Source organism: Pseudophryne corroboree, chromosome 1, assembly GCF_028390025.1.
Source record: "Pseudophryne corroboree isolate aPseCor3 chromosome 1, aPseCor3.hap2, whole genome shotgun sequence".
NCBI lineage: Eukaryota > Metazoa > Chordata > Amphibia > Anura > Myobatrachidae > Pseudophryne > Pseudophryne corroboree.
This window is the reverse complement of record NC_086444.1, coordinates 904,648,217-904,665,265: the sequence shown is the minus strand read 5'-3', so window position 1 is coordinate 904,665,265 and position 17,049 is coordinate 904,648,217. Positions and strand designations below refer to the sequence as shown.

Below are 17,049 nucleotides of genomic sequence, written 5' to 3'. Positions count from 1 at the left end.
GTTATAAAAATATATATAAAAAAACGTATTCTTTTGAACAGAGTGAATGTACTATAAAGTGGATTTGTAGAAAAACAGATATATGATTATGTATATTATATAGATCCGTACTACATTTCTCATACAAAACCTGTTGGAGCTTTAAATGTCACACCCACGTACACAGCACTCAGTGTAATGAAAACTCAGAACTTGTATCTACAGTCCAGCACGTTTCTGAAACAGTTAAACAGAGCTGGAAATTTGTCATGAGTAAAAGGAGGAGGAAACTTCCTCTGCCAGAGAAGTGAGGTGGATGAGGGCGGTACTAGTGATCTAGGGTGTGTCAGGGAGCTCTCACTTTACTTCCACGCTGAGCTGTGTGTGTGTGTCTCGCTTACTGTCTGCAGGCCAGGCTGAGCATCATAATCTTTCTGCTTATCACAGTGTGATAATAACTAACAGTTCAGGTAAGGAAACGTGTGTTTTGACTATTTACTGAACTGGCTGCAAGAGGGGGAAGTCTGGCTTACTGTTTTATTTGTGCATCATTGTGTTTGGCTTTAAAACCAACATTATACCTTAATGGGATCTGGTAAGGATCCTGGCAGTTGGAATATACTGACGCTGGATTCCTGACACTGCTCTGAATACTGATGCTGGGATCCCATGGAAAACATATGACTGGAATGATCATTTTATTTTGCAAGTAACCGTACACTATAGTACCAAATATATTGCATTGTGTTATTTGATAGAAAAAGTAACTATGTAATTATTATTGGGAATATATACTGATAGAGAGTTCCTGTAACCCACAGATATTTAAAGTTTTTATAAGGAAAGAACAAAAATAGAGACTTCAATAGGCGTTATATGAGGTTACATAAACACAGAAGGGAGTCAGTCAATCCCACCAAAGTGGATGTAATTTTCCCTCAGATGTCTCTTTGGGTAATACAAACAGTCCCCAGGATTCTTGGTTCTTTTACTCCTTCCAGATAGATTCCCTTTAGCCAATCTGGAAGGAGTAAAAGAACCAAGAATCCTGGGGACTGTTTGTATTACCCAAAGAGACATCTGAGGGAAAATTACATCCACTTTGGTGGGATTGACTGACTCCCTTCTGTGTTTATGTAACCTCATATAACGCCTATTGAAGTCTCTATTTTTGTTCTTTCCACATTTGCTTGAAGTTAGGTGTTACTTCTGAGAGGCTTTTTGGTCTGTTTGTGTGGGGTGTCGTGCGCTTATTCATATATCAGCCACTGTTTCTAAAGTTTTTATAAGGACAATTGTTTTCTGTAGTTATCTTTTTTTATATCTTGTTAAAAGAAAAAAATAATTTATTATGCAATGCCCAGTATAGTGTTTAAGTTGGCATCAGATTTGGAACTAGCACTGAGATGGTACACATTGCCAGAGTGAGCACATTACAGGCGGTGTTGCAGCTGAGTGCTCAGGCTGAAAGAGTTCTCCTGTATGTAGCGATCATGTTGCCCTAGAACACAATACTTGATCAGATTTCATGATTTGCATAATGTCTACCTGTCGGGTGGGCACTGCCTGGGCCTATTGCTGTATTAGTTGGTGGAATATATTTTTGTTATCTGGCGTCATGTGAGAAGCTTTCCTGTATAAGATGCAGCTTTGCCTATTGTCTTACTGCTGACCCTGTACCAGGAAACTTTTGACGAATATCCATGGCCTTGTCTTAAACAATAGTCTGAGTATCTCTATTTACGTCTAACATAGTGTCACCCTTCCTTTGCAGCCCTTGAAATCTACCCCAATAGCAAGATGGCAAAGGTGAGTCTGTAAAGTGTGGTGTGTGTCGTCCCCCCCCCCTAAAAAAATAAAATATAAAAAAATGTAATTTAAAAAAAAATCTCTCTATTTGACAGAAAACATCACTGCTTTATTTTTTCTAATATTTAAAATTAGTGTTTTTATTTACATTTTTCTGCTGTTTATGATGCAGTGTGTGTGTGTATACAGTGTGTCTATCTCTCTGGACAGTAATACATAGCACTGATGTGATGCAGTTCCTTTTCTGACCTACTTTCAGAATTATTTCCCTCTCTGTAGTGAACCCACCCAAATACTCCTAGGAAGAGGCTGTGTAGGCCATGTCACTGGTCATATGAGCAAGCAGCAGCTTCTATGATTGTGATTAGTAACCCTGTCAGTGCTTGTAGTGTAGAGACACAGCAGCTGCTGAGCACTGTCCTGCTGTACTGATCACCTAAACAAACACTGCTAGGGAAATGCTCGCTTATATTTTCCTACATAAATAGTGTCCAAGTTTACCACAGGAATGACATTGTTAATAAATGCAATTAAAGTTGCACAACAGTTTTCTACTAGAACACGAAGGTGCTATTACAATTTGCCTTAAAGGTTTAATTAATAACTTGATGGTGAATTGCATAACCCAGAATTAAAACCAGAGCTGTAGCTTGGCACGTCTGTAATGCCCCCTGTGCACTAAAGTGACCAGCATCTGCCAAGTAGCTGTGAGACCTTCCAAGCCATTCAGAAGCATGAGGCAGGTGCCTCTGGGCAGCGATGTTGCCACCCCCACAGCCTTGTGACCTGGGTGGCACTACCGATCACACACCCCTAGTTACAGTTAATATTTGTGGCTGGATCTCCTTGTGTTTACATACACTACAGACAAGTTTGTGTATTTTATGTAACTTTAGTCAGGTTTCAGACAGTTAATGCAATCCTCATATTGGTTTTTATTTTTTATGTTCTTATGAATTGCTCCACTGATACTGAGCTGTATACAGCTAGATAATACTCATACAGTACTGACTAATTTAGAACTATCTCTAGTAATCCATTAGTTTACAGGAATCTATGACCTGCAAACTGGATTTGCCACCTAGCAACAGCAGGTGGGTGGGTTATGTAGCAAGCCTCCCGATTTCGCTGAGGGAGAGTGAAAGATTTTTCACCTCCTCTCCCACACAGCGACCATCGGCGCGCCCACGTGCACATTGCGTCACGTGCACACACGCCTCAGCCGCTGGTCAGATTTTTTTCCAGAAGCTCACTGACAAACGTGTCCCTAAAGTATAGAGAAAGGTGGTATGACCTTAGTGCTTAAGTAGCCCTGTATTAAACATTGTAAGAGAAGAGCCACTAGTAGTGTTTTGAAATCAGGGATGGTTTATTTAACTGCAACTAATAACATTTCCCTAATGAAAATAAGGAAGTGACAAAGGTTTAAACTTTATGCTAAACTCAGTAGCGGAAACAAGAAATTGGAAACTGGTAATATCGGCAGAACTTTAGGTATAAACGTCCAAGGCGGGAAAATAGTCTACTTCTGGTCTATATTGGCAGGTGCTTGCGGCTTCTTTGGTCCCTCGGTGCGCCTAAAGAAACAACGAGAGAAGATATAAGTATGTGATATAGTTATCTAGAGGAAACAGCACTAGCAACTCTGGTGTAAACCCTGGGTGGGTCGGGTGGGAGCTGTTGCTAGGTGGCAGTCCTGTTCCCTTGAACAAATCCAGTTTGCAAGTTATAGATTCCTGCAAACTAGTGTTTTGTTCTTTGGGAGGCTTGCCACTTAGCAACTGCAGGTGGGGAGACTACCACATACATGGTGGTTGCTCTGAGGAACTTGATTTTTTGCGAGTCTGTTGGCCTCCGGTAGTGTTTCGCAAAAGTGCGAGCAGAGGACCATCATGCAGCTAGCATGACTGACTGCAGAGGTATGCCTTTGGCAGCAGCTTTTGTTGCAGCTGCCCCCCCATAGGGAATGGTTTTTGAAGTGATCCCTGCTTCTTTCATAGAAGCCGACATCCATCCTCTAATAGTTGAGGGTCTAGCAAGCCGATATGTTCTTCTACATGTGATAGAGTTGTGTGATATTGTCTGGCAGAGGTAGGTTGATAAGCAGGAGGCTACACACAGTTTTGGGTCTTGAGGATCTTGAATAATATCAAACTCCACAATGGGGCTATTAAAGGAGGAGGTTTTAGTGTGTCCTTTGAGTATGATATGGTATCCCGTAGGCGTGAGTGTTAGCCATGGGTCTGAGATGTGTATGAGGGGGAGTTCAGCTCCTCTTGCAGCTGTAGCCAGGGCCAGCAAGGATGCTAGTTTGTGAGATAATAGGCTGATATCAGTGTCTGTGTCCCAAGAGGCCAGGAAAGAGAGAAATGGTTCTATGTCCCAGGTGTTTGAGTACTTCGGCCATATGGGCCTAGAGAGGTGAATGCCTCTGAGCAGACGCAACTATAATTTGTTGGCTGTTAAATTTGGGGACATCGCGATCATTTTTCCCAACTATTGTTGCCAAGTTGCATAGGGATAATCTGCATTTCGTTGAAGTTTTTGTCTAACCATTTCTCTGGCGGAACCGCTTGGGTGAGAGAATGGGTGTCCAGATTGGACCACAGGAACGTTAATTACTTGGTTTGGGTAAGAACAGATTTCTGGCGGCTTATAGTGAAGCCCAAGTCTGCTAATAAGGAGAGGTCTACTTCTCTGTGCTTTGAAATGGTATCGAGGTCTGGCTGTACTAGCAGTATGTTTAGGTATACTATGCACAAAAAGCTCTGCTGGCGCAGGTGAGAAAACTGCTTTCGTGGCCCGTGTGGATGTATAGGGTGCACATGAGAGGCCAAATACCATGACTGTGCACTAGTATAAATTGTATTTCCAGGAGAACCTGTGGTTGGGGTCAACTGATATAGAGTGGAAAGCTTATTTTTAGGTCTAATTTTATATAGAAGCAGTCCCTTGTGAGTATATAAGGAATATCTGAGATGCTGTCCATGCAAAAACTTTTTTGCTTTCAAGTATCTGTTCAACCCCTTGACACTTAACACTGGTCTTGTTGAGCCATCCTGTTTTAATATTGGCAATAGGTGGCTTACCCAGCCCATTACTGCTGGGTCTACCGGTTCTATTTTTCCCTGTAGCAGTGCTAGTGAAAGTACCTTGTCTAGCTGAGGTCTGCAATTCCTTGAACAAGGAATATGATATGTTTGGCTTGGGGGAAATGAATCGGGGGAAGATTTAGCCCAGCCTGAATCGTCTGTGGTAATCTTTTGCCATTCTGCGAAAAATTCCCTGAGTGTTTTGTGTTGTATGGGTATGCTTACCATAGTTGCGACCTCTTTTGAAGTTGTTCCAAGCATTGGCGGTCGATGCCCTGGTGGTGTCGTTGGACCTGTTACTGAAGTCTCCTGTCTGGGCTTTTCTGTTGCCTTGAAAGTCTTTGGTCGCACCTGCGGCTCTTGAAGTCCAGCCCCCTTGGGGAAAGGGTCTCTTGAACTGTTTGTTCCCTTTTTTGAGGTCAGAAAAGGATTTGCGGGCCGTATGACTGATTTTTTTTTTTTTTTTTTTTTTTACTTCCTTAATAAACTGGGGACCGAATAAGTGGGCATTATCCAAATTAGGGAATTCTAGGGATTTTGGAGCCAGGTCTGCTAGTCCTGCACTAGTTGGCCATCTGGATCTGCGAGTATTAGTAATGTGACAATGTCTGGCCTATAATAAGCGTTACTCTACTGATAGCCTTAAGGAGAGCAAGCTTGGATGCCACTAGTGAATCTAAAGAAACGCTGGATTCCCCTTCTCTTTCAACTTTATCAGGTACAGACAAGCATCCGCTATCTTATATTTTCTTAAGAGTGCGGTCAGTGGTGTCATCTTTTCACCCACTATGGACGTCAGGGCTGGGTCTATACCAGGTGCAAATAATGCAGGCACATCTGGTAACCCTCTATAAGAGCGTAACACGAACTCATCCTCTTTAATGAGTGTTGCTCTAAATGCCAGCTGGGCAAATTTCTGCACTTCTGAGTCATGTTTTAGTGTCCAATGTGTGGCGTATAGCTTAGGGGGAGGTGTTTTCCCTGCTAAAGCCACTCTGGCCATTTGAACATCGCTAAATTCTCCAAGCTGGGAAGAAGCGGAGGATCTTGTCACTTCCTCGTATTCCCAATACACTGAGGAAGAGTGGCTGTGTTCATTATAGGCGGAATGTGGTTCTTTTTATAGGTGACCCCGTGTACTGTGAGCGGGTCCCTTCATGCTTCCTGCTACGGGCAGGTATATTTTGCAGGCTTCTGGCAGGAGATTTGTGCTTGTTCCGAGCACTTTTGGTCTGTCTGCTATGGACAATACCAGGAAGTGGGGGGGAATTAGTGATGAGCGGATTCGGTTTTACTCGGTTCTCAAAACAGCATATTATTGGCTCACGGATGTCACGTGTTTTGGATAGCCAATAAGCTGCCGTTTTGAGAACCGAGTAAAACCGAGTAAAACCGAACCTCGCTCATCACTAGGGGGAATATCGCCTGAAGAGGGCCGTTTTTGATAAGATTTATATTTCTGGTGTGTGGTTTTTTTTTTTTTTTTGTGTAATGGGGTCCCTGAGCTAGGAGAACTTTCTGTTCTGCGGAGGGGATTTGCTGACCTCGGCATCAGATGAGTCTGTCAAGGAAGTTACTGACAGAAAATATTTTTCTTTCTTTTTGTGGGGATATCCTCTGAAGAGGCATAGGATGAGGGAGAAGAATGTGCTGCCCTTTTATGGGCTCTTTTCCATGTGATACTGCCAGACATGGAGGACAGTGTGAGGGAGTCTGTCGCAGAGACGCAGTCCTCCATGCTAGCGCTGACAGAAAAAATCTACTAGCGGCTGAGGCTGCTGCAAGTGTGGGAGTGGAGGTGAAAGTTCTTTCACTCTCTTCTCCCTCAGCGATTTCGGGAGGCTTGCTGCCTAACCCACCCACCTGCTGCTGTTAGGTGGCAAGCCTCCCAAAGAACAAACACTTTGCTACTTGGCTGGTGCATCAGAGTTTTGTTATGTATTGGTGACTGACTTTGGGTATAGTGGCATACCATTCCCACAATGACCTGTATAAACTCTGGTTTTACATAGATTGTGGCTTTTTTTTTTTTTTTTCTTTCTTTGCAAATTCACCAATGGACACATACCTTTTATTGGCAGGTGCTAGGCATTTGCAATAGCTCCGCTTAAGATTAATGTCAGGATATAGCTATAGGTGCAAGGGGAGCATCTGATGCAGTCCTCCCCCTGCACCCAGTTAACCTGCCAGCGGGTGGGCGCTCACCTCCTGAGCCCTGTGGATGGCTTCCCCTTTCTTAGCAGAGTGCTGCTGCAGGCACATCTACTGTCCCGTTCGGCTCAATATCTCCTCACTGATGCTGGGAGGAGGCTCTGCTGAGCCTGCTGGAAAATCCCATCCCTGGACCATGACCACATCCTGTTCTATAGGTACTTTCACAATTGATGGATGTTTTAGCTGGAACCACCAATGGTTAGAAAATATGCAGCATCAGTGAGGAGAGACTGAGCTGAGACGGCAAGTGTGCTTCTGCTACAGCATGCTGCTATGAATGGATAAGCTGCCCACAGGGCTCAGGTGGTGAGAGCCCACCCTGCTCTGGGTACTGTGCAGCTGGGGCCACCATGTAAAGTTTGCTATGGGGCCCCCCATAGGTCTAGTTATGCATGTGCCCCACGTACGCCTGTGCACATGACCTCGCAGAACAAGTGCCGGGAGCAAGAAGTTTACCACCTGACATCTGCAGGTACCCCATAAGATGACAGCAACCGTGCCTACCACTCGGCTATGTGTCCTGTGCGATAGCACCCATCACACAGCCCTCCAGTATGTACGGGCCTGTATGTGTATTCTGGCTTTGAGTTGTGTTAAGAAAAGACCTAGTTTATATAATGGCAACAGGTCATCAATTTTTCATACACACATGCACTACATGGTGGACCCACCCATTTAGAAAATTCTTAATTGAGACTGGCTACGTTTCGTGTGGTTGTATGAACTACTGAGCTGTGTGGTGGAGTGTTGTCTGTCCTTTACATGAGGATCCATTTACAATACTAAGTTGGCCAGGAAGCAAAAAATCAATATTTTACAATGGTGTAATAAAAATGAGTTTTTAAACCGTGATTGAACTCATGCAATACAGGTTCTTGTTTACAGTGCACATTCATAGATCTACCAATCCATGTCCATTACCTTTGCAGGTGTATGCAAGTAAATTTGCATCTGTATTCAGTGTGCCTAGAACTGTACAGTAGTAGGCTACATTTGCACTATGGGGGTAATTCCAAGTTGATCGCAGCAGGATTTTTTTTTTTAGCAGTTGGGCAAAACCATGTGCACTGCAGGGGAGGCAGATATAACATTTGCGGAGGAGTGTTAGATTTGGGTGGGTTATTGTTTCTGTGCAGGGTAAACACTGGCTGCTTTATTTTTACACTGCAAATTAAATTGCAGATTGAACACACCACACCCAAATCTAACTCTCTGCACATGTTAAATCTGCCTCCCCTGCAGTGCACAGGGTTTTGCCCAACTGCTAAAAAAAAATAAAAAAAAAATCCTATTGCGATCAACTTGGAATTACCCCCTATATTAGAGTTCACGGCTGTATTGCCAATTCTCCCCCCCCCCCCCCCCCCCCCCCAAGAAATGGTCTTTGTGGAAGAACCATGCAGAGCCGTAATTAAACGGTTATGAAAATGTTAGTTGCACATTGTAGGAAGTATTGCACAACCTAATGCTTCCTGATATTTTTGTAGTCTGAAATAAAAATGTTCCTTGAAATAAAAAGCGGTAGTTTATTATAGCCCTTTCAGACATAAGCCAAAAACGTATTTTTTTTTTTTTTTTTTTTTTTCTTCTTGCGCATGCACATTGACCTAGGTCCTGCTTATGTCTGAAAGGGTCTGACCTTGGTTGACATTGCTGGATCAACAACTCTGCAACCAACCAGGGTTATTTCCGGGACTTGCAACATAGGTTAGTGTCCTGGCTTGTGTGTTAAAGGTATGACCCGGGTCATGCATAAAAAATTAATTGGTGGGCACAGTAGCGTTTGGTGATGACATCTCCAATTGTCCACTGTAAGATGGAAGACCTGGGTCCAGTGTGAAGGGCGTTGACCCAGGAATTACCCAGGTTGCCATCCAGGTGTGAACGGGGTAAGTACAGAAAAATGGTGCTCAGTGTCCTGCGTCTGAGCTGGGTTAAAGCTGGGGTTTATGTCTGAAAGGGGTTTTGCTGACCTCTTTCCAACCCAATTTGAGACCTTCTTTTTTTGCTGCATTTAGAGCAAAGGTTGCTAGAGTTGTACTTGTAATTTCCATGTATGTACAGTATTTCTGCCTCTGCCAGGGTCAGATTACATGGTGAGCAGCTTCATTACTTTTGTTCTGCAAATCCTTGATTTAGGAGGACATTTACTAAGCAGTGATAAGAGCGCAGAAGTTGCCCATGGCAACCAATCAGCACTGAAGTAACATCTATAATTTGCATGCTATAAAATGATAGAACTGCTGATTGGTTGATGGGGCAATTTCTCCACTGGCTCACTTCTCCGCTCTTATCACTGCTTAGTAAATGTCCCCCTTATTAGTTACCAATTTGTACCAGCAATTCCGCTCCTAACTGCCATTTTTCAAATGCAGCCTGTGAAACGACAGCTGCTTGGTTGGTACTTTACCTCTTGGCATTATATCGCTCTCCAAGGCTTAGTACATATGCCTATTTAAGTGATAATGGTGGGAATGCATATTCAACAGCAGCATTGGGGCCAATTCAACAACACATTGGGGCCAATTCAGTTTGCACGCAGGTCATTGCAATTGCACTACATGTATGGCACTAAATGTGAATATTTGCCAGTATGCGGAGTTGCACATATCTGTGGCCAGACTGTCCTAGCTATCGGCTCTTGCAAATGGCCATCATTATTGAGGTGCACTTACATCAGCCATATCCTTGGTACAAGTGGTCCATTTGAGATAGGATGCATCTCTACCTACACACAGCGCAGCATAGCCTGTAATTCCACCTACAGTACTTTCCCTCACTCGGCTCACTTTTGAAAGCCCCATTAACACCCAGTTATTAACATTCAGCTGTACGTGGAGATGTCACTCAGTTGCGGAGATGTACTGTAGTCATTAAGTTCACAATAACAATGTCATTACCACAATTTAGGGTTTGACACTAGGGGGAGAGATAGGAGTGGGGATTAAGGTTTGGGCTAGGGGCTAGTTAGTGTTCTAACCAAAACACTGCTTCGTCAGATGATGGTCACATGACCACCAGGACCTTAAGTCTCCACTAGAGCTATTGCAGCTTCCAGGAGCAGGTTAGTCACCGTTATGCCAAGGATGACAAGTCTCATGTTGAATGTTGACATTTTATACCACACAGTTGCACACTACTCTGCTTCATCCATAAATCTGTGCGGTGGGTTGTGAAACATGCACGGTGCCAGAAATCGCGTGGTCCATCCGCAGAATGGATTTGTGTAAATTAACACCATTGTGTATATTCTGTACACGTCAGCACTTACAATCTGTACTAAAATTGTATATCCTAAAATCACTTTTTGGTTCGGTGCTTGGAAATAAAGCACACCAGGGCGATTTTAAGACTCCTACTCCCCCCCCCCCCCCCCCCCCCCCCTCCCTCAAAATTGTATGAGTTAGAAGAGGTTATTTATCACTGCTGTTTGCAGCAACTGGAGATGCTGGTTTGGAACAATCAAGGCACTATAGCCAGAACAGTACATAAAATACTTGCCCCGTAACCCAAAGAATTTCAGTATAGTCTTTGCTATTGTCATGCTTCCGGGATTTACACACTACACATGCGCAGCCAAAGAAAGTTAAACGTGCATATAGAAATTTTGCGTAAAGAGGGCGGTGGTGATCAGCCAGCCTACTAGGGAGGGATTTTAAGAATGTTTTCTTGCTGTGCCATCCCTGCGCACAGAATGTGTGATCACCATCCAAAGAGCTTGGTAAATAGGATATATGTGTGTGTGTGTGTGTGTGTGTGTATATTAGTACAAGGTTATCCACCTAGTGGAACAGATAGCACTCTCCTGACTTAAATCTCAATTATTCAGCAAAGAGAATTTAATAAAGGTAATCTCACAGTTCCAGTGTAAAGTCCAATTCCGACGTTACGGTCCACACCAGGACCTTTGTCAAGGAGTTACAGCATAGTTACAGCAGACATCAGTACAGCATGGTCCGCATAAATGGGAACTGTTGTTACAAAGGGATAGCCTCACCGGCCCCCATTATATACCCCTCCCATTGGCGCCAGTCCCACCTCTCCACATCTTTGGAGTCAGTTGGAACGCCTTGCAGGACCATTTACAACACTTCCTGCTATCCAGGAAGTGTGTATTATCCATGCAGTCCGGCCCGAACAGCGGGCGCGCCGTGGAACGCAAACCGGAAGTGCGCGTTGGAACGCACGCGTCACTTCCGGTTTTTGCGCAAGCTATAGTTTCCATAGCAGCAGAGAAGCCACTACTGGACGTAATAGTACATGCTTTTAGTGTTTCAGATGGGCTCAATCTTTAGCTACCCAAGGCTGCCTAATAGAGCAGGTTAATAAGGCATAATTATGGAGACATCTGGGGCTAAATGAGCCACTAATTATTATTAATGGGATTTCTGGCTGTAGGTAACTTAACCCAGCCAGTTTTAATTATTGTCGGGTATATTGGAGGCCGGAGAGTTCACTATATTAGGTGCTGCAACACATAGTAAAATGAAAAAATTAAACAATAAATGCCTAAGCAGTAAAATATTATAATGTATGCAAATCATTCAATATTCTAAATGTCTGGTGTTTTCTTCACACCCTTCTGACCAGATCTTGCACTGAAAATCGAAGTACAAAAAAAATTATTGTCATAACTTATGCGAACTAAATCATATTCATAACTGCATATACAGGCACAGCTAATTACTGGAACCTGGGGGACAAAAGGTCTATTTCAAGAAGTTAGACAGGGGATTGTTCTCATTCATTCCTTTCGGAGCGATAGTGTCCAACGTGTGTATCCACAGGCTTTCACGTTTTCTGAGCAAGAGAGCACGATCACCGCCTCTTTGTAACGGGGGTATCCAGTCTATCAGTTTTGACCTCAGATCAGATACTTGATGTTTTAGAGTTAAGAAATGTCTGGCTACTGGTAAGGTCGCTGTCCCAGTGTTGATCGCCTGGTGTATTGACGTTCTATGGTTCGCCATCCGATCCCGGAACCTTCTAGTTGTCATTCCCACATAATACAGTCCACACGGACATGTGAGGATGTAGATCAAATGGTCCATGTTACAGTGCAATCTGTATTTGATGGGTATCGCTTTCCCCGAATGGGGATGAGGAAAAGTCGGTCCCGTTAACATCCCTCTACATGTAGTGCAACCGGTGCATTTAAAGCACCCAGGTCTTTTCTCATGCAGCCATGTAGTGGTGGTGGGAAGTTCTTGACCAGCCATAGGTCTTAACAATAGTTGTTTTAGGTTAGCGGCCCTGCGGTAGGCCATGATGGGGGGTGGTGTCCTTTTCAATTTAAGATGGTCGTCTGAGGTTAAGATAGGCCAATTCTTGCGGACGGCTCCTCGGATCCTATTTGATAGATGATCATATGTGGTTGTAAAAACCATACGCTCTGGTGCTGGAGTGGCCTCAGCCGGGGATGTAGACGTAGCGAATTTCTTCCTGGCTTTCTTCAGACAAGGCGTCACTGTTTTCTTATCATACCCTCGCTCTAGGAAGCGTGATGTCATCTCAGATATTTGTGTTTCCATGGTATCCCTATTGGTGTTATTACGCATCACTCTCAAGAACTGAGAGATTGGGAGATTGTCCTTGAGAGCAGGTGGGTGTTGGCTGGTTGCAAGTAGCAGGGTGTTGCGGTCCGTGGGTTTTCTGTACAAACTTGTATTGATGCGACCCTCCTCCAATGTAATGGTTATGTCCAGAAAGTTGATACTGACTGGATCCACTTGATTGGTAAATCTTACTGGGCTGTCTATGCCGTTGAGCCAACTGACCATGTAGTTGAATGAGTCTACTGACCTCTTCCAAAGCAGGAAAATGTCATCTATAAATCTTCTGTAAAAGAGGATCTGGGATCCAAATCTCGGGAAAATTTGTTCTTGTTCATATTCGGTCATGTATATGTTGGCGTATGCCGGCGCCAAATTCGAACCCATCGCGGTCCCTTCACGTTGTAAATAATATTTTCCTTGGTAGAGGAAATGATTATGCTTAAGAACTGCGGTAGCCAATTCCAGGAGAAATTTCAGTTGCCGGCCCTGTCGGTGGGTATTGTTGCCAGGCTTTTGCTAGTGCTTGTAGACCTTGTTCATGTGGTATGATGGTGTACAGGGAACATACATCCATGGTAGCCAGCAATGTGTCATCAAGCTCGTATGGAAATGTCTTCAGCTTCTGCAGAAAGTCAGATGTGTCTCGCACATAGCGATCTCCCTGCTGTACTATGGGTTGCAGGTACGTATCGACAAAGATGGCAAGCGGTTGTAGCAGAGATTTCCTAGCTGAGATGATAGGCCTACCTGGTGGATGTGACAGGGTTTTGTGGATTTTGGGAAGAGTATAGATTATGGGGCACACAGGATGTTCAACAGTGAGAAATTCCAGTGTATTTTTGTCAATCTGTTGTGTTTTGTATCCCTGTTCTAATACGCGATCAATTTCCAATTTGATCTCGGGTATGGGATTATGTTGCAGGCTAGTGTAGGTGGACTCATCCTTTAGCTGCCTCATTATTTCGCTATTGTAGTCGACCCAATCCTGTACTACTACTACTGCGCCCCCTTTGTCCGCAGGCCTAACCACCAGGCTAGTGTCACGCTTAAGTGCTGACAGGGCTTTGCGTTCTGCAATGGGCATTTTCCTGCTTTGGAAGGGGTCAGTAGACTCATTCAACGACATGGTCAGTTGGCTCAACGGCATAGACAGCCCAGTAAGATTTACCCATCAAGTGGATCCCGTCAGTATCAACTTTCTGGACATAACCATTACATTGGAGGAGGGTCGCATCAATACAAGCTTGTACAGAAAACCCACGGACCGCAACACCCTGCTACTTGCAACCAGCCAACACCCACCTGCTCTCAAGGACAATCTCCCAATCTCTCAGTTCTTGAGTGATGCGTAATAACACCAATAGGGATACCATGGAAACACAAATATCTGAGATGACATCACGCTTCCTAGAGCGAGGGTATGATAAGAAAACAGTGACGCCTTGTCTGAAGAAAGCCAGGAAGAAATTCGCTACGTCTACATCCCCGGCTGAGGCCACCCCAGCACCAGAGCGTATGGTTTTTACAACCACATATGATCATCTATCAAATAGGATCCGAGGAGCCGTCCGCAAGAATTGGCCTATCTTAACCTCAGATGACCATCTTAAACTGAAAAGGACACCACCCCCCATCATGGCCTACCGCAGGGCTGCTAACCTAAAACAAATATTGTTAAGACCTATGGCTGGTCAAGAACTTCCCACCACCACTACATGGCTGCATGAGAAAAGACCTGGGTGCTTTAAATGCACCGGTTGCACTACATGTAGAGGGATGTTAACAGGACCGACTTTTCCTCATCCCCATTCGGGGAAAGCAATACCCATCAAATACAGATTGCACTGTAACATGGACCATTTGATCTACATCCTCACAGGTCCGTGTGGACTGTATTATGTGGGAATGACAACTAGAAGGTTCCGGGATCGGATGGCGAACCATAGAACGTCAATACACCAGGCGATCAACACTGGGACAGCGACCTTACCAGTAGCCAGACATTTCTTAACTCTAAAACATCAAGTATCTGATCTGAGGTCAAAACTGATAGACTGGATACCCCCGTTACAAAGAGGCGGTGATCGTGCTCTCTTGCTCAGAAAACGTGAAAGCCTGTGGATACACACGTTGGACACTATCGCTCCGAAAGGAATGAATGAGAACAATCCCCTGTCTAACTTCTTGAAATAGACCTTTTGTCCCCCAGGTTCCAGTAATTAGCTGTGCCTGTATATGCAGTTATGAATATGATTTATAGGCCCTACACACTTGGCGATATTCTGAAAGATATGAACGAGAACTCGTTCATATCTTTCAGTGTGGAGACAAAAGCGATGAACGATGCGCGTCCCCGCGCTCGTTCATCGCTGGTCTCCCGTCGGCTGTGCATGCAGGCCAATATGGACGATCTCGTCCATATTTGCCTGCACTTCAATGCAGCCGGGTGACGGGGGGGAGTGAAGAAACTTCACTCCCCCCGTCACTGCCCCCCCGCCGCCGGGTCGCTCGTCGGGCACCTCGGCGGCACATCGCCAAGTGAGTAGGGCCCATTAGTTCGCATAAGATCTATTTAGTTATGACAATAATTTTTTTTTGTACTTTGATTTTCAGTGCAAGATCTACCTGGTCAGAAGGGTGTGAAGAAAACACCATTCAGACATTTAGAATATTGAATGATTTGCATACATTATAATATTTTACTGCTTAGGCATTTATTGTTTAATTTTCATTTTACTATGTGTTGCAGCACCTAATATAGTGAACTCTCCGGCCTCCAATATACCCGACAATAATTAAAACTGGCTGGGTTAAGTTACCTACAGCCAGAAATCCCATTAATAATAATTAGTGGCTCATTTAGCCCCAGATGTCTCCATAATTATGCCTTATTAACCTGCTCTATTAGGCAGCCTTGGGTAGCTAAAGATTGAGCCCATCTGAAACACTAAAAGCATGTACTATTACGTCCAGTAGCGGCTTCTCCGCTGCTATGGAAACTATAGCTTGCGCAAAAACCGGAAGTGACGCGTGCGTTCCAACGCGCACTTCCGGTTTGCGTTCCACGGCGCGCCCGCTGTTCGGGCCGGACTGCATGGATAATACACACTTCCTGGATAGCAGGAAGTGTTGTAAATGGTCCTGCAAGGCGTTCCAACTGACTCCAAAGATGTGGAGAGGTGGGACTGGCGCCAATGGGAGGGGTATATAATGGGGGCCGGTGAGGCTATCCCTTTGTAACAACAGTTCCCATTTATGCTGACCATGCTGTACTGATGTCTGCTGTAACTATGCTGTAACTCCTTGACAAAGGTCCTGGTGTGGACCGAAACGTCGGAATTGGACTTTACACTGGAACTGTGAGATTACCTTTATTAAATTCTCTTTGCTGAATAATTGAGATTTAAGTCTGGAGAGTGCTATCTGTTCTATGGGTCCCACCTCTAAGTGGGTTGGACTCTGATTGGCACCCCAGCTGTTGGCAGATGTATGTATGTATCTGCTGTAGGTGTCGTTGCCAATAGTGCGTGGAGGGAAGGTGTTTTCTTATATGTCCCATGTTTCTGGAAACAGGGGTGTCACAAGGGGGGATGCAAGTTGTACCCTGGTGTCACCCTTCCAGAGGGTCACACCAAAATGCTGGCTAATTTGCAGTAATAGGAGCTGGGTTGTGCAGTGTGACATTAACCAATAGCACCTGGCTCCTTTTCATGGATGCTGGGCACGCCCTCAGAATGATGTAACCAGGGGGACTTACTGTGAGACCACACCCCCTAGTGATGTAAACGGGGTTTCCAGGTAAGCCACTTCCCACTTCCAGGCGCAGGCTGGGACCTATGAACACCACCTCTTGGGGCTCTTACAAATGTTGCAATGTGGCCTACAAACGACTAGTTACAGCCCTGATAGTGCACCAACCCTTTTGTTCAAAACAATTACATTAATAAATGGGCCTCCACTGTTACATATTAGTGTGATAAACAGTATATATAAACTGGAGACATGATTCCTTTCCTACCAAGGTTACACCATAATGCCACTGGTTTGGTGAGTCGATACAAGGGAGAATACAAGGAAATGCCTTAGTGTAGATGTCGCACAGTTACAGGACTATCATTTTAGCTTGCTATACAATCAGAGGGGTGTAGTATGGTATGCCGGCGTCCGGGCTCCCGGCGGCCAGCATACAGGCGCCGGAATCCTGACCGCCGACAGCAGGGTGAGCGCAATGAGCCCCTTGTGGGCTTGCCATGCTGCGCGCCACGCTATCTGTTCTCCCTCCAGGTGGGTAGTGGACCCTCAAGAGGGATGAAAGGTATCGGGATTCCGGCGCCGGTATAATGTGTGCCGGCAACCTAAGTACCACCCAATCGGAGGGGGAGCTATTGTGCCTGGAGCAT

General features: G+C 44.7%; 1 protein-coding gene across 3 annotated transcripts in view; it reads left to right on the top strand.

Annotated features, from left to right (window-relative positions):
• The first annotated feature begins 272 nt into the window (after positions 1–272).
• Positions 273–17,049, top strand: part of ANXA5 (annexin A5) — an 82,291-nt gene continuing 65,514 nt past the window's right edge. For all 3 annotated transcript variants that reach the window (XM_063920247.1, XM_063920246.1, XM_063920248.1), the window contains exons 1-2: positions 273–449; positions 1,754–1,788. In XM_063920247.1, the coding sequence (XP_063776317.1) occupies positions 1,780–1,788 (9 nt within the window). In that variant the 5' untranslated portion in view covers positions 273–449; positions 1,754–1,779. The remainder of the gene's footprint in view (positions 450–1,753; positions 1,789–17,049) is intronic.